General features: G+C 46.3%; 1 protein-coding gene across 2 annotated transcripts in view; it reads left to right on the plus strand.

The window, feature by feature from the left end:
- Window positions 1–23,075, plus strand: part of MAP2K1 (mitogen-activated protein kinase kinase 1) — an 81,037-nt gene that overhangs the window by 48,868 nt on the left and 9,094 nt on the right. For both annotated transcript variants that reach the window (XM_059180885.1, XM_059180886.1), the window contains exons 4-5: window positions 3,068–3,145; window positions 3,699–3,750. In XM_059180885.1, the coding sequence (XP_059036868.1) occupies window positions 3,068–3,145; window positions 3,699–3,750 (130 nt within the window). The remainder of the gene's footprint in view (window positions 1–3,067; window positions 3,146–3,698; window positions 3,751–23,075) is intronic.

The raw sequence follows: 23,075 nt of genomic DNA on the forward strand, positions 1-23,075 counted from the left end.
TCCCTTAGCCCCTTCCTCCTCTGAGCACCTGTAGTGATGTCTGTTCTCCTCATTCAACCGTTTGTTCCCTGCCTTGTTTCAGAGGAGGATTTGAGGTGCCCTGCCTCATTGAATGTTCTTTCTCCCCAGGCAGAGGGTGTTTGTTTCTGTATTTATAGTTTTTTCCATCCCTAGTTTTTCACATGTGCCTGTGCTTTTCACAGAGTTCATTAGTAAATGACCGAGTAACTGCTCAGTGTAGATGAGATACTTTAAAAATCAGTCTAACTCTTTCTCTCTCTCTCAGATACTTAAACAACAACAAAAAATGGGGCTCTTGCATGGCGCAGTCATTGGAGCTTCGAACTCTTGATTTTGGCTCAGGTCTTGATTTCAAGGTTGTGGGATCCAGCCCAGCAGTATCTGTGCTCAGCAGGGGTCATCAACTTGGGTTTCTCTTTCCCTCTCCCTCTACCCCTTGCCCTCCATGACCCGAGCTGAAGGCAGATGCCCAACCATCGGAGCCACCCAGGCACCCCAGACTCAGACTAATTTTTAATGGTTTATTTATCTTGAGAGAGAGTGCATGCACATACGAGCAGTATGAACAGGGTGAGGGAAAGAGGGAGAGGGAGATTAGGACCTGAGCTGAAATCAAGAGTTGGACCTGTAACTGAGCCACTCAGGTGTCCCTTGAGTGCCTTTTTTTCTTTCTTTTTTTTTTTTTTAATTTATAATTTAAACTCAGTTTAATTAACATATAGTGTATTGCTAGTTTCAGAGGTAGAATTGAGGGGTTATCAGTTGTGTATAGCACCTGGTGCTCACTGCATCACGTGCCCTCCTTAATGCCCATCACCCAGTTACCCCATCCTCCAGTCCCTTCCCCTCCAGCAGCTCTCAGTTTGTTTCCTAGGGTTAAGAATCTCTTATGGTTTGTCTCCCTCTCTGTTTTTGTCTTTTTATTTTTTTTAAAGATTTTATTTATTTATTTGACAGAGAAAGATCACAAGTAGGCAGAGAGGCAGGCAGAGAGAGAGAGAGAGGAGGAAGCAGGCTCCCTGCTGAGCAGAGAGCCCGATGCGGGACTCGATCCCAGGACCCTGAGATCGTGACCTGAGCCGAAGGCAGCGGCTTAACCCACTGAGCCACCCAGGCGCCCTCTCTGTTTCTGTCTTAATTTATTTTTCCTTCCCTTCCTCTATGTTTCTCAGTGTTTCTTAAATTCCACATAAGTGAAATCATATGATATTTGCCTTTCTCTAATTGACTTATTTCACTTAGCATAATATCCTCTAGTTTAATCCATGTCATTGCAAATGGCATTATTATTATTATTATTATTTTTGATGGCTGCATAATGTTCCAGCATATGTGGTTGTGCACACATGGTGGGAACACAGACACATCTTTATCTATCATCTGCTGATGGACATCTTGGCTTTTTCCAAATTTTGGCTATTGTAGACATCGGTGCTATGAACAGTGTGTGGTATGAGCCCCTTCAAGATACTTTATTTGTATTCTTTGGATAAAACCTAGTAGTACAATTGCTAGGTCCTAGAGTAGCTCTATTTTTCACTTTTTGAGGAACCTCCATACTGTTTTCCAGAGTGGCTGCACCGGTTTGTATTCCCACCAACAGTGAAAGGTGGTTCCCCTTTCTCCAAATCCTTTCCAGCATCTGTTGTTTCCTGAGTTGTTAATTTTAGCCAACAAATGTCATTCTATAAAGCGAAATCAGAATTACTTCTTTCTTCTGCATGTATAACACTTTTCTTTCTTTTTTTAAAAGACTTATTTACTTATTTATTTGACAGACAGAGATCACAAGTAGGCAGAGAAGCAGGCAGAGAGAGAGGGGGGAAGCAGGCTCCCCGCTGAGCAGAGAGCCAGACATGGGGCTCAATCCCAGGACCCTGAGATCATGACCTGAGCTGAAGGCAGAGGCTTAACTCACTGAGCCACCCAGGCACCCCTGTAACACTTTTCTTAAGCACTTGTTTTATTAGGAGTTGTATATTTACTCTTCTACTGTGTACATTTTATTTTTTTAGAGATTTTACTTATTTGAGAGAGAGCGAGTGAGAGAACATGAGTGGGGAAGGGGGTTGGGGAGAAGGGGCAGAGGGAGAGGGAGAAGCAGACTCTCTGCTGAGCAGGGAGCCTGATGTGGGACTCGATCCCAGGAACCCCAGGATCATGACTTGAGCTGAAGGCAGATGGATGCTTAACCGACTGAACCACCCAGGTACCCCTGTACGTGTATTGAGGATGGGAACAGGTCTTTTTTTATATCTCTGTCCTCCATAGAACTTAACACCCCTTCATGACACTTAGTAGGATTTGTGGAATGAATTATTACTCTCTGTGGCATTTTTCTTTTTATTTTATTAACTGTGATTTGTTAGGATAATATCAAATACAAGTTGTGACTTACATGCTGGTGATAAATGTGATAAAATGACTGACATTTATTGAGCATTTACTATGGGCTAGATGCTGTCCTGAGTGCTTTGCATGTATTAGCTTGTTCAATGTTTATAGTCACCTGTGGTTATTATAGTAACCTTAAAATACCACCCCCATTTTACAAGTTGTGAGTAACATGGTCAAAGTTCCCTTGATGGTAAGTGGCAGAGTTGGTGGGATGTGAATTTAGACAGTTTGCCTCTAGAGCCTCTGGTCCTAACCATATACTGTTCCTTCAGTTCAGCACAAACCTTTTTTTTTCTCCCCAGAGATTTTATTTTTAAGTAATCTCTGCACCCAATATAGGGCTTGAACTGTTAGCTCCAAGATCAAGAGTCATGTGTTCTACTGACTGAATCAGCCAAGTGCCCCCAACACAGCTTTTTTTGATTTTTGGATTGGTAGTTCATTTAATGATTATTCATATGATTTGAGTTTTTGGTTACTTGATCCTCCCACAATGTTTTGCATTTCTGTCTTTGAGGTCTGGAACAAATCAAACATTACCCTTCAGGGGGATTTGCCACATGTGAGATATCCTTCCCTGCTGAAGTTTAACACTTGAAAAAATAGTTAGAAACACTGTCACTAAATGGGCTGGTTTTCTTTTTCTTAGGATGGGGGTTCCTTGGATCAAGTCCTGAAGAAAGCTGGAAGAATTCCTGAGCAAATTTTAGGAAAAGTTAGCATTGCTGTGAGTATATTGTGTAATTTTTCTTCCAAGCCCTCTCATCAGGAAGTTAATGAGCTGGCAGGAAATGGACATGGGAGGAAGATAGTAAGTCAGTCAAAGGGAAAGTTTGTAAGAAGAGTAGGGTCTTATTGCTAGAATTTTCCCTGTCTAGATTCTAGATATAATATCTCTCTCTCTTTTGTCAGAACCTGAAAAGTGACTTTCTTTATATTAAAATCTGTGTCTACAGAAATAGGACAGGGTGTCCAAAAGAATTCCCACTGTGGCATGAAAAATCCTCTTTTTATATTGCAGCTTTAGAAAAAAAGGGAATTCAAGCACCAGGGTTTTTAAAGTTGTCTAAACCTGAAATAATCAATGTTGCTTAAAGTAACTCTATACCATTTAAAAAGATGGTTTCTTGATAAGACAGGTTAAAAATTGAATACAAAATAAGGAAAGAAGGCAAATTTGTGATGTTAGATGAAATATTTTCTAGATCATTTTAAAATACGGAGGCTGACTAACCACCATCATTTCAATTTCCCATCTTGTGACATTGTCTTTCTTCTAGGTAATAAAAGGTCTGACATACCTGAGGGAGAAGCACAAGATTATGCACAGAGGTGAGAAGTACTTGCTAGTTACTATGTTTTGAATTTTAGTTGAAATTGAACAGTTGTTGCATTCTCTTGTGTGTGTTATTTTGGTGTGAAAGCTATTGAATAGTGTTTTTAATCTTTATAACAAGTCTTTGACTAGTTAGTTATTTAGTTTGCAGTAAGCTTTACACTGAACATGGGGCTTGAACTCATGACCCTGAGATCGAGTTGCATGTTCTACTGACCTGCAGTCTCTAGACATTCCAGTAGGTGTGGAGGGGTATCTCACTGTGATCTGAATGACCTGCCCCTTGTGACTCACTATGTTCACTATCTTCTCATGTGCTTTTATGCCACCCAGATATCTTCATTAGTAAGGCCTCTGTTCAAAGGTTTACCCATTTTTCCAATTGGGTTATCTTTTTATTATTAAATTTTAAGAGGTCTTTATATATTCTAGACAAGACTACCTGACAGATGGATGTTTTGCCAATATCTGGTTTTAGTCTGTGGCTTGCCTTTTCGTCTCTGTGTCTTTGGAAAAGCAAATGTTTTTTATTTAGATGAAGCTCAGTTTCTTGATTTTTTTTTTTTTTTTTTTTTCCTTTAGACTTGGTTGTGCCTTTGGTGTCCCATATTAAAAACTCTGCTGCAACAGAGGTCACCACGATAGTCTTCTGTCTTCTTTCAGAAGGCACTCTGTGCCTGTAATTCATAGAGTTAGACCTGTGATCCACCGAGAGCTCAGTTTTCTTTATGGGTTTATTTTTCTGCATAAGAATACACAACCATTGGGGCAACATTTGTTGACGAGATGATTTTTCCTCTATTGAACTGCCTCGGAATCTTTGTCAAAACTCAATGGACTACATGTGTACATGTCTGTTTCTGAATTCTTCCTTCTGTTCTATTTGATCTGTTATATTTAGCTTCACACCAACACCACACTGCTGATAATTGCAGCTTTGTAATAAATCTGGAAATCAGGTAGTCTGAGTGCCCCATCTTTGTTTTTCTTCTTCAAAGCTGTTTTGTCTGTTCTAGGCCCTTTGTGTTTCCATTTCTGTTTTGGATATAATTTGTCAATTCTACACAGAAAGGTTACTGGGATTTTCAGTGGGATGGCCTTGAATCTACAGATCAGTTAAAGCAAAACTGACACCTTAACAACCCTGACCGTGAGGGTAGTTGCATAACAACATGAATGTATTCACTGCCAGAACTGTATGCTTGAAAATGGTTAAAATGGTAAATTTTATGTTATGCATATTTTATAATTTTTGAAAAAAATGCCAATTTCAGAAGTGGCTCCTAAGCTGGCCAGTCAATTCCATCAGCCCCCCTCACTCCTCTTGAGCCCTCCCTTCTCACACCTGTCGCCATTAACACACCGTGACTGAACAGACGTGGTCCATAGCCCTATGTTCTCCATTTTTCTGGCCTCTGGCTTCTTCAGCCTTTTTTTATTTCCTGATAAACTTTATTGAGGTGTAATTTATATTGGATAAAAGACAGCCACTTTAGCGGAAGGTTTGATGTGTGATGTTTGATAAATCCTCACATGCATCTACCACCATAATTAGGATAGAACATTTCCACCACCCCAGAAGTACACTTGCGCTTCTGATGCTCATTTCTCCTTAGACCTTCGGGCAACCACTGATGTGCTTTCTATCACTGTAGACTTGTTTTTGCTTTCTCTATTTTATATAGGTGGAAATAGTTTATACTTTTTTTTTTTTTTGAGATTTTATTTGAGAGAGGGAGGGAAAGAGCACTGAGCAGGGGAGGGGCAGAGGGATGAGCAGGCTCCTGGCTGAGCAGGGAGCCCAACTCGAGGCTTTATCCTAGGACCCTGGATCATGACTGAGTCAAAAGCAGACGCTTAATGACTGAGCCTCCCAGGCGCCCCCTGTGTGATGCCATTTATGTAACTCTAGAAATTATAAACTGATCTGTAGTGATGAAATGCAGACCAATGGTCCTGTGGGGAGTGAGGGAAGGGGGAAGGGAAGAATTAGAGGGGCACAAAGAAACTTTTGGGGGTAATATGTTTATAATCTTGGTTGTGATGATTACATATATATATTCTTCAAATGATACACGTGAAACATATGGGGTTTATTGTATGAAAATTATATACTAGTAGGGGTGCCAGGATGGCGCAGTTGGTTAAGTTTCCAGTTCTTGGTTTCAGATCAGGTCATGATCTTGGTCCTGAGTGGGATCGAGCCCCGTTTCAGGCTCTGCACTTGGTAGGAAGTCTGCTTGAGATTCTCTCTCTCTCTCTCTCTGCCTCTCAGAGACTTGTTCACTCTCTCTCTTTCGTTCTCTCTCAAGTAAATAAATCTTTTTAAAAAAATTTACTTACTTGGGGCGCCTGGGTGGCTCAGTGGGTTGGGCCGCTGCCTTCGGCTCAGGTCATGATCTCAGGATTCTGGGATCAAGTCCCGCATTGGGCTCTCTGCTCAGCAGGGAACCTGCTTCCCTTCCTCTCTCTCTACCTGCCTCTCTGCCTACTTGTGATCTCTCTCTCTGTCAAAAAAAAAAAAAAAAAAAAAAAATCTTTTAAAAAAAAATTACTTACTTGACGGAGTGAGAGAGATCAGAAGTAGGCAGAGCAGTAGGCAGAGAGAGGGAAGCAGGCTCCCTGCTGAGCAGAGAGCTGATGCAGGGCTCAGTCCCAGGACCCGCTCCCAGGACCCCCTCCTAGGATGCTGAGATCATGACCTGAGCCGAAGGCAGAGGCTTAACCCACTGAGCCACCCAGGCGCTCCTCAAGTAAATAAATCTTTAAAAAGTAAAATTATAGTCTCTCTCTCATTCTCTCTCAAGTAAATAAATCTTAAAAAAAAATAAAATTGTAGGGGCACCTGGGTGGCTCAGTTGGTTAGGGACTGACTTTGACTTGGGTCATGATCCCAGGGTCCTGGGATCGAGTCCCATGTTGGGCTCCCTGCTCATTGGGAAGCCTGCTTTTCCCTCTCCCTCTGTCTGCTATTCTGCCTGCTTATGCTCAATCTCTCTGTGTCAAATAAATAAAAAAATATTTAAAAAAAGAAGAAAATTGGGGCGCCTGGGTAGCTCAGTGGATTAAGGCCTCTGCTTTTGGCTCGGGTTGTGATCCCGGGGTCCTGGGATCGAGCCCCACATCGGGCTCTCTGCTCGGTGGGGAACCTGCTTCCTCCTATCTCTGCCTGCTTCTCTGCCTACTTGTGATCTCTGTCTGTCAAATAAATAAAATCTTAAAAAAAAAATTATATACTAAAAAAGCTATTAACCAAGAAGCAAAAAAATAAAAAAACAAAAAACAAACAAACCACCCCTTCCCCCCAAAAACAGTGAAGTTGTTGAAAACAGTGATAAAGCAAGTTTCTTAAAAGCAGCCAGGGAAAGGGACAACCACTTTGGGAGAGAGTTTGGTAGTTTCTTCTGAAGTTAAACCATACAACCAGTCCATCAACCCCACATCTCAGCATTGACTTAAGAGAAATGAATACAGGGGCGCCTGGGTGGCTCAGTGGGTTAAAGCCTCTGCCTTTCGCTCAGGTCATGATTCCAGGGTCCTGGGATCGAGCTCCGTATCGGGCTCTCTGCTTGGCAGGGAGCCTGCTTCCTCTTGTCTCTCTGCCTGCCTCTCTGCCTACTTGTAATCTCTGTCTGTCAAATAAATAAATAATCTTTAAAAAAAAAAGAGAGAAATGAATACATTTGTCCACTACAGACTTGTGCACAAATGTTCATAGCATCTTTATTCACAGTAGCCCCAAACTAGAACAAACAAAATATTAATCACCAGACGAGTGAATAAACAAATTTTGATATATTTACACAACAGAATGCAACTCAACAATAAAAATGAACAAACTGTTGATACAACTTGGATGAATCTCAAAAACGTGCTGAGTAAAGAAGCCCTAAACAAAAGAATACAGACTGTAGGACTCCACATATGTGATTATCTAGGACAGACGTAGTTAATCCACAGTAACATAGTAATAAAATAAAGTAGATTAGTGGTTGCCTGAAGGTGTGGGGGACTGGAGTGGGGATCGCCTTCAAAGGGATATGACGGAACTTTTTGGAGTAATCAAAATTTTAAATCCTGATTTTGGTGGTGGGTTCACAGGTGTATACTTCATTTGGAATGTGTCAAACTATACACTTAAAATGCAAAGTTGTAGAAGGCTTCCTACTTTTAACCACTATCTACCATTTTGTCCTTTTTAGTAGCAGTAAAGAGATACAGTGCGACTTGTGTGGGGAACAGTTTTCCAGCAGTACGTAGACCTTGATCTGGGGTGTTTTTTGTTTTTTGTTTTTTTCCCAGATCTCTGAATTCTGGGATAGAATATTCTAGTGTACTTACTTCTAGGAAATAGGAGTAGCTGAAAGGAGAGGTGAAGTGAACATTTCCTGTGCGTGGGGCTGTGTTTGAGGGCTGCAAATGACATAAATTCTCACTTAAGAGGGACCCATGCGGGACCATCAGTGTTGGAGGAGGATCTGGTAGAGGAAGGCCATTGTGTCATTTATAAAACAGAATCCTCTTGCCTCCTCCTCGGCTGCTGTGAGGATTTAGGAAATCACAGAATGCAGCTAGCACAATGGTTTACAGAAAGAGGGGCCTAACAAAGGTGGATTGCCTTCCTTCTGCCTTTATGTAGTTTGTGAAGAAATGGAGACCCAGTGAGACGGAATTCCTTTTATGAGCTGGACCTTTGTGTGCTGCTCCCTTCTGCTGTTACTGCCTTTCCTGGGAATGCTTGTTTCCCAACCCCACCCCCTCCCTCATACTCCTACCTTTTCTAGCTAAGTCGCTCATCTTTTCAAGTATAGCCCCGAGCCTTGGGACTCTGCCAGTTAAAGTTCAAATCCTAAGTCTCTTACATACAGGGTGTATAAACTCTTAGTTATTTATTCATCTGTTAAATGAGGAGAGTTCATGCTAAAGGGCAGTAATTGCAAATTACACACATATTTTGTATATTTGTGAGGCTTAAAGGGCTGCCTCACATAAATCATTAATAATGTTACTGTTTAGCTTAGTTACAGTGTTACTATAGTAATAATGTGACTGTTTGGTTCAGACATCTCTTCCAAGAAGTGTTCCCATGAACCAACCCCTTCCCAAAGCAGATGAAGGGTTTTGCGTCTGTATTCCTCGGGCAGTGTCCATCCCTTTGTTACTGTAATTAGTAATGACTGTTTATCGAGGGCCTGTTATGTACCAAGTGGTGTATCATGTGCGTTCACTACTTTTCTCATTTATTGGTCACACCGACCTTGTGATAGGTCTCTTTTGCCTGTATTCCACATGTGGAAACCATGGCGCGGTGTTTGTTTTCCTCTCACTGGTCTGTGAGTGTCTGCAAGTCAAGGGCCATGTCTCATTCGTTTGTGTGTGCGCAGCCCCTAGTGGAACAGCATAGAGTGGCTCGCCCTTCAAGGGCTATTAAACCGGTGGAAGTGTGATTACCTTGTGCCAGAACACACAGGAATCAACAGTGGAACCGGGCCAAGAAGCCGTGTCTCCTGCTCCTAACACAGTGGTTCATCTAGGCCAGAGTTTTTCTCTTCCTGCTGCCTTCCATGTACTGTAGGCTGTGTGTTTGATGGAGAGCTCTAACTTTATGTCCATTCCAGAAAGAGGAAAGTTTCAGCTTATTCCTGGAACAACCAACTTGCTTTTCCCTTTTTGCCTGGTGCTGCCCCCACTTCTCTCTGGAATTTCTTTTCTGGCTCCACCAGTTACTGCTCCTTGGCATGAAGAGCTGCTCTGTGAGCCAGACGGGTCTCTGGGCAGATACCTTTGTTGGAGAGTTCGTTCCTTGCCCAGCCAAGAAGGGGAAGTCACTGGGACTTTGGCTCCAATGAGCCGTGTGCGCAGGCAGCTTGGCCTGGCTCTCCGCGGTTTAGACTCCCACTGTCATGCGTCTTCTCCAGAAGCCCTGAAAGAATTCACTGGGAGCCCTGGGCTGTGGAATGGTATTCTTGCACAATGTGATTCCTGAGCAAGAACAATGAGTGGATGGTTCCTGGAAACCTGAGTAAGGGTGACAGTGGGACAACTCAGTCTCCCTGCCTCTGTCTTTAGGCTTCCTTGCTGCCAGTAATTTTTCCCTCTGGTCTAAATATATTCTTTTCCTGATGAAATTTAAACTCTGTTTTTTCTCATTATGCCCTTGAGAGAAATGGGGAAGAAGTGAAGAGGTTTTTTCTTTGTCTCACATTCTTTATTCCCACTTGTCGATACTGATTTACTGGTGATAACTTAGTGATTATTTCAGTGAGCTTTTGGTGTGGAATAACCAGCCCAACACTTACTGGTTTATTTATTTTTTATTTTTTTCATTTTTTAAAAAGATTTTATTTGTCGGAGAGAAAGATAGTACCAGCTAGGGGAACAACAGGCAGAGGGAGAAGCAGACTCCCCCCTGAGCAGGGAGCTCGATGTGGAACTAGATCCCAGGACCCTGGGCTTGTGACCTGAGTGGAAGGCAGGTGCTTAACCTACTGATCCACCCAGATGTCCCAGCACTTAGTACTTTAAAAATAGCAATGTATAGGAGCTTGGGGTCTCAGTCATTTGAGCATCCAACTCTTGGTTTTGGATCAGGTCATGATCTCATGGGTCGTGAGATCCAGCCCTATGTGGGGCCCTGTGCTCAGTGTGGGATCTGCTCAGGATTCTCTCTCTGCCTCTCCCCCTGCTCTCTCTCTCTCAAATATCTTTAAAAAGAGAGAGAGAGAAACAGCAGTGTCTTACTTTCTGTAATTTTGTGGGTTGGTTGGGCTTCCTCATGTTTTCACTCATCCTCTGAGATGCTAATGCCCTGGCTTCTTTCCACAATGGCCTTGGGGTTGAAATTACTACTGACGTAGAAGGAGGGCTAACCCTAGTCAAGCACGATTTAAAGCTCTGCTTCCGTCAGGTTTGGTAATGTCCTTTTGGCTGAGGCAAAAAAAAAAAAAAGAAGTCATGTGATAAAGTCAGGGCTTAAAATGTAGAGGGACAGATTCTGTCTCGTTGCGAGCAACTACAAAATATTATGGCCACAGGTTTTTCACTCTATCCTGGTGCCAGAAGTTCAGCATTTGGGAAACCTTGGGCACGTTGTTTAACTTCTCCAAGCCTCAGGGAAATGGAGAGACTAGCCTTCCTCCAGGGCTCTGAGGATTGAGACAATGCCTACATGCACTTAAAAAGGTGCTTGACCAACATAGTTGACATATATGTTACGGCCACTTAGCAGATGAATTAGTAGGTTTTTATGATTGCCAAACACTGGTTTAAGCATCTCAAAAAACTTAAAAGTTCAGAGAAGTTTTTGAAGAGCTGGACCCACACATCTGTGGGGCAGGGACCTGGGCTGCTCTGGTTGGGAGGCGGGGTTGTGTCAGCAGAAAAGCCGCTAACTTCCATGGGTTGCTTCGGCTTTCTTAGCCTCACGGCGGGTGTGGTACTAATACCAGTTGCTTTTTCAGGGAGAGGAAGAGCCATATGCTTAGTTGGGGCGAAACTGTTTTCACATGCCATTTAGGTCCTGTTTTTACAGCTAGGTAGCAGTCTCTTGAAAGTTTTTTCTTTATCTTTAGTCGACTGGTTGAGTTGAAAGACCATTGGTGCTAGTGGGATACCCTGCCTGGGCCTGCATGTGGCTAGCTTTCCTGCCTTACTGATGTGTCCATGCTGGGTGCAAACCAAGTTCTTCCCCTCATTCCTGGAGTGATTTGTCTCTGCTGCCCCAGGGTGGGACTTTGTGGGCAGGACTGGTACAGCTGATATTCCCAGTGTTTGAAGTGATGGCCAGCTGCTCTGGACTCTTCATTTGTAGGGAACGCTCTGAAGGCAAGCTTTCCACCGCCCCGCCCCCTGCCCCAGGAGCCAGCTGCACCAGCCTAAAGGGAGCTCATAACCCATCACTGTGCTTGTCCTACCTGCCCTTGGGTTGGTGGGTGGTGGAGAGGGGCACTAAGTCCTGGGACCAGCCCACAAATCCAGCTCCCTGCCTGACCCCTGTTCCTGCCTGCCCCCTGCCCCCTCTTCTGGGATGCTGGGTGGCAAAAAAAAAAAAAAAAAAGACTGGTAGGGAACCAGTGTGCTGTGATCCTATAGCCAGGGCACAGGGGTGCAAGAGCACTGTGCTCGGGGTTCCAAACAGACCCGGTTTGACCACTGGCCACTGGCCGCTGACAAAATCAAGGGCAGAGAGAGGATTGGTGGTGAAAAAAAGAAAGGAATTTATTACAGTGAGGCGACACCAGGAAGATGATGGACTAGCGTCTCCAAAGGGCCGGAAGCACTTTCTTTCTTTCTTCTTCTTCTTCTTCTTCTTTTTTTTTTTTTTTTAAGATTTTATTTATTTATTTGATACAGAGATCAGAAGTAAGCAGAGAGGCAAACAGAGGGGGAAGCAGGCTCCCCGCTTCCCCATGTGGGGAGCAGAGAGCCCCATGTGGGGCTCAAGCCCAGGACCCTGGAATCATGACCTGAGCTGAAGGCAGAGGCTTAACTGACTGAGCCACGCAGGCGCTCCACTTTCAGGTTTATGTAAGGAAAATGTGGGACAGAGGTCAGATTTGTCATTGTCTTGGGGTCAGTCACACAAGGTCTTGGCATCAGGGCAGTCCTTCTTGCTTGAGGGGATAGTTCCCATGTCAGGATGCTTTTCCCTTCAGGTCTTTTTTGCCTGAGTTAGAAGAGGAGCTGGAAAGAAGAACTTCATTATTAGAAAGAACATACTTGAGGTCAGAGAGGTAGTAGCAATCCTCTGTCAGTCTGTCCTGGCATTGGGTAGACACCCTTGGGTGTTCAAAGGGCGGAGCAGCCTGTGTGACTCAGCCTGGTGTGTGTGGTTTGTGGGCTGTTGGTTGGGGAGTGGGGGTTAGCTCTGTGAGCCCCCTGGGAATATAAACTATGTCTGGAATCTGAGTAGTGTCCCGGTGTATGGTCATGGCTAGGTACGTGTTCATGTTGCTCCATGTTTATTTGCCCTTCTCCCCGTTGGCTTCCCCCATCCAAGGAAAGTAGTATCTGTATAATATTCATAGAATACCTACCAAGTTCAAGGTACTGAGTGAATCACTACAGAGGGCATAAAGATGTCTCAGAAATGAATTGTGTCCTCCAGCAGCTTGGAGTTTAACAGGGGAAAAGTGACTCTAAATACATGGTGGAACACAGCCAGTGTCATTTTTTATGCATGAATCGCTACCCTGCCAACTTTCAAATAGAATTTGATGTGATATAATTAGTCAGGATTCTTTGGTTGTGTCAGAAATCCAGTGCAAGATTACTTAATGAAAAGAGAGAATGTATTGGCGTGGGTTACCTATTAGAAGGCAGGGATGAACATGGGGTTGAAATGACAGTTTTAGGACCCTGTTACCCCTCGGCCTTAAGCCTCGTGTTGTGGGCCTCCTGTATAGTTGGAATCTTTTCACTGGGGGCAACATGGACGCCCCCAGCCCGGGGGATTAGTACTGTGTTCCCCAGAAAGAGATCTGCCTCTCCTGAGGGATTGAATCACTGATTGGCTCTGCTAGCAGTGCCCGCCCACTACTGGGCCAATCACTGTTTTCCAGGGGCTAGCGTAGTCTGGTTGGCCATCTGGGATTATAAACCCACCCCCTGGTGAGATAGATGGGGCTTCTTGGTTGACTCCCTAGCAGAAACCCCCAAAGAAAAGAGGGGGTTGATTCCTGGAGGGTGGGGAAGAGGAACAGATGCTGAAAACTAGCAAATTAGGAGGAAAAATTATTTATCGCTACAAATAACGATTAAGCCCTGGGTCAGAGAGACAAAAACTGTTAACAGATCAAAACAGTAATTACACATTTAAGCAGAGGTGGGCAGACTGGTGGCCCACAGGCCACATATGGTGTATTGCCTATTTTTGTAGGGCCTGCAAGCCAAGAATTGTTTTTCAGAATTTTGTGACATGTGATAATTGTGTGAAATTCAAATTTCAGTGTCCATAATGAAGTTTTGTTGGAACATAGCGTGCTTACTTAAGTGTTTTCCGTGACTTTTTGTGCTATAATGGCAAAGGTGAGTAGTTGCTTGTGAAAGAGACCGTATGGCCCCCAGAGCCTAAAAATATTTGCTCTGTGATCTTTGTCAGAAAAAGCTTCCTGACTACTGAGTTTTAAGGGGAAGATGAATTCCCCGATTGAGGACACTTTAGAATTTACGCTCGAGACTCAGCTCTAAGGTTTTCAGCCTTGAGTGCTTGGTGAAAACATGGATGGCATAGGTAGGAGAGAGGGTTTTTCCCTGATTCTGAAGCTCAGAAAGGAATTAATCACAAAGGTTTTGAGGCAGTTTTCCCACTTCCTGTGGAAGGAGCTTCTAGATCTGGTGCATGTAAAAGCTGGCTCATGTGGTTAGGCTGAGTTCCAGGGTGGGAGGTCGGGTCCTAAGGATGTAGCTCCACTTCATGCCACTTAAAGCAGTGATTTGTGTTTCCAGCCTGTTCTTCGTAGCCTGCTCCACTAATCAAGGTCTTATTTTGATCGAGACTCTGAAGAAACATTATGTAAGTTAAAGTGATAGACAGTTCATACAGCTTAGCCCATAAATTGTTTTTCCCTTGGAGTTGCTGGCTAGTGAAGATCAATAAATGCCAAGAATAGTTTTAAATGTTGCCTCAACTCGTTTTTCTTTTTCTTCAGTCAGATGGGGCAGTGTGTGGCCTGTCTCATCATGATATGCTGTGCTGGATGAGGACCCTGGCCTGCAGTGCCCCCGCACAGCCAGCCTTGATTTCTCAGGGGGGTGCATGGCCAATGGCTCTCTTCAGAGCTAGAGTAGTTTGTACTGGGGCCCTCCTGCTGGGAGGGCACTCGGGGCAAGTTCCTTACTGCTTGGGGAGCGGTCAGGTCTGAGTAAGAGTTAAGTCTTCTGCCAAGACTTCAAGAGTGCTTTTGGATCTCAGTCCTGGGGACAGCTGGGGTCTCCAGAGCACATTGTGTTAGCAACAGTCCCTGGAGGGTCAGGGTTTAGACCCCTGACGTCTTCCTGTCGCTGTCGGCACTGATAGGCAAGATCAGAAGTGGTCCAAATATGTTTTTGGTTGTTGTCATTTTGCAAGCTGTTTGTGGCAGACTCACCTGTGGTCAGTTTCTGAGTGTCTTCTTCTGTGATCCTTGGCAGACACTGTCTACCTGCTGGTCCTCTTCTGGTATCCTGCCAGGCTTCCCTGAGCAGAAAGTTTCACAGTGACCCCTGAGGCTGCACACAGGGTTCTGTACTGATGACAGTCCCTGGCTGAGTGGCAAGGGTGTGTCTTGTGGCCTCCATCTGTAGGCTGCCCCGGGCATCCAGGAAGTGGCCGGGCTGTGCTCCTTCCTTTGCCGGCCGTCTTATCCACCAGTCATATTGTGACAGCCTCAGGGGGACAGTGAATTTATGGGAAAAACCGATTCCTTTGAACTCGCTCTAGACTGCTCTACCTTACAGATGGAGAGAAACAGAAAGTGGCTAATTAGTAGCTAGAATCCAGTATGCTGGTTTCTTGGTGAGAAATGTGAGTCACGTTCTCTCTAGAATTACCTCAGCTGCTAGACCCAAAGCGATGGATGATGGCTCCAGATGAGTGTCTCTTAGCTCTTCAGGAGAGGCAGATGGGCTGCTGGAGGAGGGAGAGTGCTTCCTCAGTCCCCCGGGGGAAGCACTGTGGAGGGGGTGTCATGTGTGCCAAGCTCTACAGCAAGGAGATGGTACACAGGTGGTAGTATCCAGGAAAGGAATACCAGGTGGAGCGGAGCCCAGGATCATGGCACCGAGGCAGAAAACACAGGAAATAGCAAGTTGTTTGGGTTGTCTAGGGTTCCTGATGGCAAGTGGTGGGAGTCCAGTAAGGGATGCTTGAAGCACTCAAGGGGGTTCTTCACGGTTCTGCCCAGGAACTGGATATTATCATAGGCAGCGGAGAACAAAGCAGGGGTCCTACACAGGGAAGTCAGGTGAGCTATCTTTTGAAGAGGGTCCTGGCTGTTGTGGCTAAGATGAGCTGGAGCATGGGAATGCAAGCTGGTGCAACCACTCTGGAAAACAGCATGGAGGTTCCTCAAAAAGGTGAAAATAGAGCTACCCTATGACCTAGCAATTGCACTACTGGGTATTTACCCTAAAGATACAAATGTAGTGATCAAAAGGGGCACATGCACCCGAATGTTTATTTTTTTTTTATTTTTATTTATTTTTTTTTTTAAAGATTTTATTTATTTATCAGAGAGAAAGGGGGGCAGAGAGCAAGCACAGGCAGACAGAATGGCAGGCAGAGGCAGAGGGAGAAGCAGGCTCCCTGCCGAGCAAGAAGCCCGATGTGGGACTCGATCCCAGGACGCCGGGATCATGACCTGAGCCGAAGGCAGCTGCTCAACCAACTGAGCCACCCAGGCGTCCCCACCCGAATGTTTATAGCAGCAATGTCCACAATAGCCAAACTATGGAAAGAACCTAGATGTCCATCAACAGATGACTGGATAAAGATGTGGTTTATATACACAATGGAATACTATGCAGCCATCAAAAGAAATGAAATCTTGCCATTTGCGATGATGTGGATGGAACTAGAGGGTATCATGCTTAGTGAAATAAGTCAGTAGGAGAAAGACAACTATCACATGATCTCCCTGATACGAGGAAGTGGAGAAGCAACATGGGGGCTTAGGGGGGTAGGAGAAGAATAAATCAAACAAGATGGGATCGGGAGGGAGACAAACCATAAGTGACTCTTAACCTCACAAAACAAACTGAGGTTGGGGCGCCTGGGTAGCTCAGTGGGTTAAGCTGTTGCCTTCGGCTCAGGTCATGATCTCAGGGTCCTGGGATCAAGTCCCGCATCGGGCTCTCTGCTCAGCAGGGAGCCTGCTTCCCCCCCCCCCCCCCCTCTCTGCCTGCCTCTCCATCTACTTGTGATCTCTCTCTCTCTGTCAAATAAATAAATAAATAAATCTTTAAAACAAAACAAAACAAAACTGAGGTTGCTGGGGGGAGGGGCGTCGGGAGAAGGGGGTGGGGTTATGGACATTGGGGAGGGTATGTGCTATGGTGAGTGCCATAGCACATGAAGTGCCATGAAGTGTGTAAACCTGGCGATTCACAGACGTGTACCCCTGGGGATAAAAATACATTATATGTTTATAAAAAATAATAAATTAAAAAAAAAAAAAAAGATGAGCTGGAGTGGGGAGAGGTCACTTAGGAGGCCGTTGGCATGGTCCAGTAAGAGAAAGTATGGGTCAGGAGAGTAGCCTGGTGGGGGGAGAGGGGAACAGGTGCAGGGGGAGGTGGTCAGGGTTTATTTTGGGAAGCCCCTGGAGAGCAAAGGGCAGGTGTGGTGCATTCAGATGGGGAAGGGGGAGAGGGGTTAGAAGACTTTCCCAGGGTCCAGGAAGAGCTGTGTCATGTTCTTCTCACATCACAAAGCCTCATTTCTAAGGGAAGCCTGGGGCTGGGACTGGCACTTGCCTCAGTTACAGATAACTTCTTGAGGAGGACCATGGGCCCAGGAGAGCATGCTTGAGTCAGAAGTCAGGTGATCAAGCGAAGAGCAGATGTCATTAACTGTAGCTCAGGATGGAGCCCAGCTTCTGCGGCCCCGCACCCCAGAGTGACCACGTCATCTAGTGGTACATCTCGGCGTGAGGCTGGGAGCCAGCCGAGCGGGGAGCCCGATATGGCTCTTGATCCCTGGACCCCTGATCATGACGTGAGCTGAAGGCCACTGCTTAACAGCTGAGCCACCCAGACGCCACGGTCATGCCTTACTTTGGTGGAGTTTTTGCCATCATAAATACAGTGATATTACTAGAAATTCTCTCTCACTTGGTATTTAAAAACGAGCAGATCTCCGGCTCTCTCTACCTTTCCATTTTCCAGTGTCTTTTCTACCCCTCTCCTGCTGCTGAGCAAGTTAGCCTTCAGCAGGTCAGAACAGGTCTTTTAGCTAATTTCCCTTTCTTGAATTGTGGATGCTAAGCATCCAAGTTAGCATTGTTTTCCTGCCTGCAGGTGGGTGATTGGCTTTGTGATAGACTACAGATCATCTGGCCTCTGTATTGGCCTGCATCCTGCAAAGGGAAATGTGTGCTTGAAGGCAGTTTCTTTTCTTTCTTCTTCTTCTTTCTTTTTTTAAAAAAACCGATTTTATGTATTTATTTATTTATTTGAAAGAGAGTGAGTAAGAAAGTTGGCACAAGCAAGGGGAGAAGCAGGCAGAGGGAGAAGCAGGCTCCCCACTGAGCAAGGAGCCTGATGCTATGCAGGACTCAATCCCAGGACCCCAGGATCATGACCTGAGCCGAAGGCAGACACTTAACCAGCTGAGCCACCCAGGCACCCAGAGTCATTCTCTTTTAATGGAAAAGTTACTTTGTGATCTTTGGGAAGGGACATTTCTTTAAGCCTTGATTACTCTGGGGCTGTTCTGCCAATTATTATTAAGGGCTCATTGAAAATAAGAGACTAAGAATCAGCTTTTCCCATGACTGCCTTTCCCCTTTTTCTTTTCCTTTTGCTGTCTCTTCCCCCCCACCCATCCTCTTGAGTATAACCCCCATACCTTTTGCTGTGGCTTTTGTTACATCCTGTTTTAAAAATGTTGATCATTTCTGAGAATGGCATGAACTAATGAAAACCAAACTCTGAAAAAGAAAAATGGATTCAGAATGCTCCCAGTAATGTCTCGTTTAATTGTTAACATTTGCGTGCCTTTTGGGTCTGGAGATGAACACTGAATTTGCAGAAAGGGGTGCACAAAGGTAGAAAATGAAAGCACTTCGGGGCGCCTCGGTAGCTCAGTGGGTTAAAGCCTCTGCCTTCAGCTTGGGTCATGATCCCAGGGTCCTGGGATTCAGCCCCGCATCAGGCTCTCTGCTCAGCAGGGAACCTGTTTCCTCCTCTCTCTCTCTCTGCCTGCCTCTCTGCCTACTTGTGATCTCTGTCTATCAAATAAATAAATAAAATCTTTAAAAAAAAAAAGTAATGAAAAAACTAATGAATCTTGGGAGGGGAGAAAAAAAATTAAATTGCACTTGGTGGCCTTTCTTGTAAGAAGTGGAGAGAGGAAAGTAGCTGCATGTTAGGACCCAGACTTCGTGCTCTGAAAGTTCCCTGCTTGAACTCTGCTGTTAGGCAGAAGGAGGTAGGAAGCAGCCTCTGTTTCCCCTTTAGCAAATTTCTGCAGGCAGGACCTTCCCAGAGTGGGAGAAGGAAGCAAACTCTCCCTCACCGGGAGCAGAGAAGCCTTTTCTCTCACTGCCAGACTTAAAGGATTTGTTGATCCCAAAGTCAGATCACGTTCCCAGATAGAGCTTGTTATGTCTATAATGTGAGTGATCCCCTTTCCCAACCACAACTTTAAAAAAATTGAGATAAGATTGACATAGAACATTGTGTTTTGGGTGTGTGGTCTGCCGATGGGATGGGTGCATCTTTTGGGAAATGATCACTGCAGTAAGTTTAGCTAATATTCGTCGTGACGTGATTACATTTATTTTTCTTGTGAGGAGAGCTTTTAAGATGTCCTTGGAGGGCTGCCTGGCTGGGTCAGTAGAGCACGCAAGTCTTGATCTTGGGTTTGTGAGTTTGAGCCCCAGGTTGGGTGGAGAGAAAAAAGATGTCCTGTCTTAGCAGCTTCCAAGTGTAAGGTCCTGTATTGTTAACTCTAATCACTGTGTTGTACGTTCCATCCCAGGATGATTTCTCTTAGAACTGAAAGTTTGTACCTTCTGACCACCATCCCCTGCACCTGAATAAGGACTTTTCTGAACTTTGGAGTACAGCTCAACATTTGCCCTGACATTTAGAGCTTAATTATCGAGGCTCCGGATAATGAAGAGCCTGAGTGCTACTGTAGCCTCTGCCGTTGGCTTCATGTGTCATCTTGACAGACGGCTCCCTGACTCTGGGCCTCTGGGTTTTCTCATCTGTACACGGGGGTGAATGGGACTTGCTTCTTCCCATTGTTGTGAGGATTAGAGAGGCCCATGTATTTAAAAGCCCTGGCATAGGAGGTCTTCGTGGAACCAGAGCTTTTGTGGGGTCTTCCCAGACCCGGGCTTGCCTGCCCATCCCCCACCCTAGCCTTGCAGCCGCATCCGTCCTCCTTTGCTGAGGGAAGGCAGCGAGGGGGGAAAGCTGTGCTCTTGGGAAGGTTGGGTGCCAGGTTACAGTTCATGGCTAACTGAAAGGTTTGGGATTCTCTCTGAATGTTAATATCTTTGCTGTTTAATTGGCTCCCGGAGGTCATGGATAAGGTAACTGGAGGTGGCTCTGTGGAGACCATTATTTGACATACCAGGGTCAGCCACCTTTCCCTTCTGTTTCTTTACCTTTAGAGAACGGTTAATAGGGATCTGCTGGGGTTGCTCATTTGAGGCGAAAGGAACCATTTAAAAATCTCTTTGCCTCTGTTTCTTTAACCTTTGACTCTCTCGCTTATCCAAAGTCCTCTCCCTTTTGGTTTTAGCCTTTGTCACGGATGAGCCAGAGTGTGGCTTCCAGGGGTCACTTGGTGTGCTTCTCCGGAGCTCTTTTCTTTCCTCTTCCTCCTGTTGCTTCTGTGCTCCCCAGTCCCTCCCCTGCATCTCTGCCCTCTGTTCCTTCGTGCGGGGTCTCCTTCCATCTTGTGTCCCCAACCCCGCCCCCATAGGGAATGCAGATTCCTATAATAGTCTTCTCTGCCAAACAAAATGAGGTTCCTCGAATATAGTACCCTTTGGCGGGCTGACCCTCTCCTTGCTCCATCTGTCTGCAAAGGACCTTGCCCACTAGTCAGGCTGGTGTTGAGCCTGGTTGGCTGGGAGAATTCACAGCACAGTCCACAGTGCCCTGAGCATCCCTCTCTCCTTGCCCTTACCATCATACCCACGGGCACACGTTCTTGTTACTTTCCATGTTCGGTCTCCCCTAGTGGTGATGGCCTTGAGGACACGGACAGGAACTGGGTCCCTTTTTACTCATAGCTCAGTTGTAAGTGTTTATAGAATAACCCAGTGACACACTGAATTATTTAATCCAAACCCTTTGTTTTACAGGGGTAGAGAATGCTCAGAAATTAAGTTAAAATCATTTGCTCTTGGGGGAAGAATCAGAAGGCTTTGCACAGTAGTTATTTCTGGGGCAGAAAATAGGAGAGAAGAAAATACTTCATCCACTTAGTTTTTTCATGAAAAACTAAAAAGAGGTTTCATAAAACCTCCTTGTTTGTGTTTGAAAAAGGGCTTACCTGTTCTCATTGTTGTGGGAGCTGAGCAGGATCAGGGCCACAAACCTTCACCTCTCATAGGTTTCCTGGGGTAGCTTGTCAGCCTGGGGGGGCCTTGTGGATGCTGGATGCTTCCTTCACAATGCAGCCTAGCCCACCAGGTCCTGCCTGGGGCTCCTCCCGGCCTCGCCCTCCTGTGATTGGGGGTGAGAAAGGGCCTTGGGAAGCAGGGGGACCTGGGCCTATGATTTCAGCAGTGGTTGAGGTTGCTGCTGGGAAAGCTGTGGGGGGAAGCCAGATGAAACAAGCCTCCCAGGGCTCCAGGAGCAAGATAGGAAGGGGATGCCGAAGAACTCAGCACCCGGGAAGCTGAGGGGAGGGTGAGTGCGAAAGGTGCATGGTTCACCTGCAGGGACCAGCACAGTTAGTGGGGCAGGCCTGAGCTTGGGGGCTGGGTCACAGCTGGAAGCTGGGGAGGTAAGGCCAGAGCAGTGGCAGGCTGGGAAAGACCAGGTTAGAGGCAGGGGCTGTCTTGCCAGAGAAGGACAGTGAGCACAGGACAGAGGAGGGAGGGTGGCCATTGTGGAGAATAAAGGGGGGATCCTGACAGGTGGAAGAAGCAATCTGTCTGGACTTGGGTGACATGGACCTCTTCTGCCCCCAGAGAAGAGCCTGATGGGGCAGGAGCCGCCAGGGGCAGCATGCATTGGCCTGGGGGCTCAGCCGCTTGCTCTGGAGTTGAGTGATTTCAAGGCCCAGGTCTGCAAGCAGCTTCTTGTCTGCCCTTCCAGGTCACCAAGCTGGGCTGTGTGCTTTGCCTGTGGCCCCAGGGTGTGGTCCAGGCAGGGAAAAGCCCTCAGGATTTCCCTCCCCTCCTCCGCCCCATCCCCCATGGTCTCTGCAACCTCCCAGGCAGTTTCCTTCCCTGGCGGTGGGGGAGGCGGGATAGAGGAAAGCTGTGTTACATAAGTTTGGAGAAAAAGAGGCTTGCTTGCCATGTGAATAGAAATCAGATCCCAGCAGTGACAGAGGCTGTGTGGCCACTCCTGAGCAGCAGCTGCGGCCTGGAGAGAACCTCTCAGCCAGCAGAGGAAGGAAAACTGGGTGGGGAGCGCCTTGGGGGCTCAGGTGGTTAAGTGGCTGCCTTCAGGTTGTGGTCCTGGGGTTCTGGGATCAAGTCCTGCATCGGGCTCCCTACTCAGCGGGGAGTCGTCTTCTCCCTCTCCCTCTGCTGCTCCCCCTGCTTGTGTTCTCTTTCTCTCAAATAAATAAATAAAATCTTAAAAAAAGAAAAAGCTTGGGTGGAGGTGGGTGGGGGCTGCTTTCTGTTGGGGAGGGAGGAAGCAGGGCTCTGGTGCTGTGAACTGCTCATCGTGCTCATTGTGGAGGGTCGCCTGTGAAAGAATCCTTTGTCCCTGTGAGGGGCAGGGGTGCTGTATGCCATGTAAATGCCCACCCCGCACCAGGTTGGTCCTGGTTACCATCGGGTAAGGTCACAAGCGCTGTGACTATTAGTGCCCAGGCGGGTGGGTTCCAGGGCTACAAAGGGACCTGCTCAAGGCTGCAAGTAGAGTAGGGGGAGGGAGTGGGGAGGCGCAGGCAAGGCAGGGATTTGAATACAGGTCCCTTTAGCCAGGGGTGCTCTTCGACTTGAGAGCAAGGCCCTACCTGCCTTGGGCACATTTGGGAGGTGAAGGAGGCACAGGCGTGAAGGGCTGGGGCATCCGGTGGCAAGTGTTGGAGTGTACGGTGTGTTCTGTCCCCATAGTGCCATCTCCCAGCTAGCTGTACCCAGCTCTGTCCTGCCACTCCACGGAGCCCACTGCATCCTGAACATTAACCAGTGTGTTTGCGCAGGAGGCTACACGACAGGAAGTGGCTGAGGGGAACAGAGTTGGGTCATGTGACAGTGGGGTGGGCGAGAAGAGGACAGGCCTAGGTATCAGAGAAGGTCTGACTTTCTGGTTCCAGCTGCACCCAGTTTCTGCTGTGGGACGTGGGCCAGGGTCCTAGACCCTTTTGGGCATTAGACTGAAGGGGAGTAGCCAGATTCCCTCTCACGTTACTTCTGTTGCCTGCATTCTAGAAGTCTGTATTTATAGGAGACACTGGGAGGGTGCGGGGGGTTGG

Source organism: Mustela lutreola, chromosome 7, assembly GCF_030435805.1.
Source record: "Mustela lutreola isolate mMusLut2 chromosome 7, mMusLut2.pri, whole genome shotgun sequence".
NCBI classification, from domain to species: Eukaryota; Metazoa; Chordata; class Mammalia; order Carnivora; family Mustelidae; genus Mustela; species Mustela lutreola.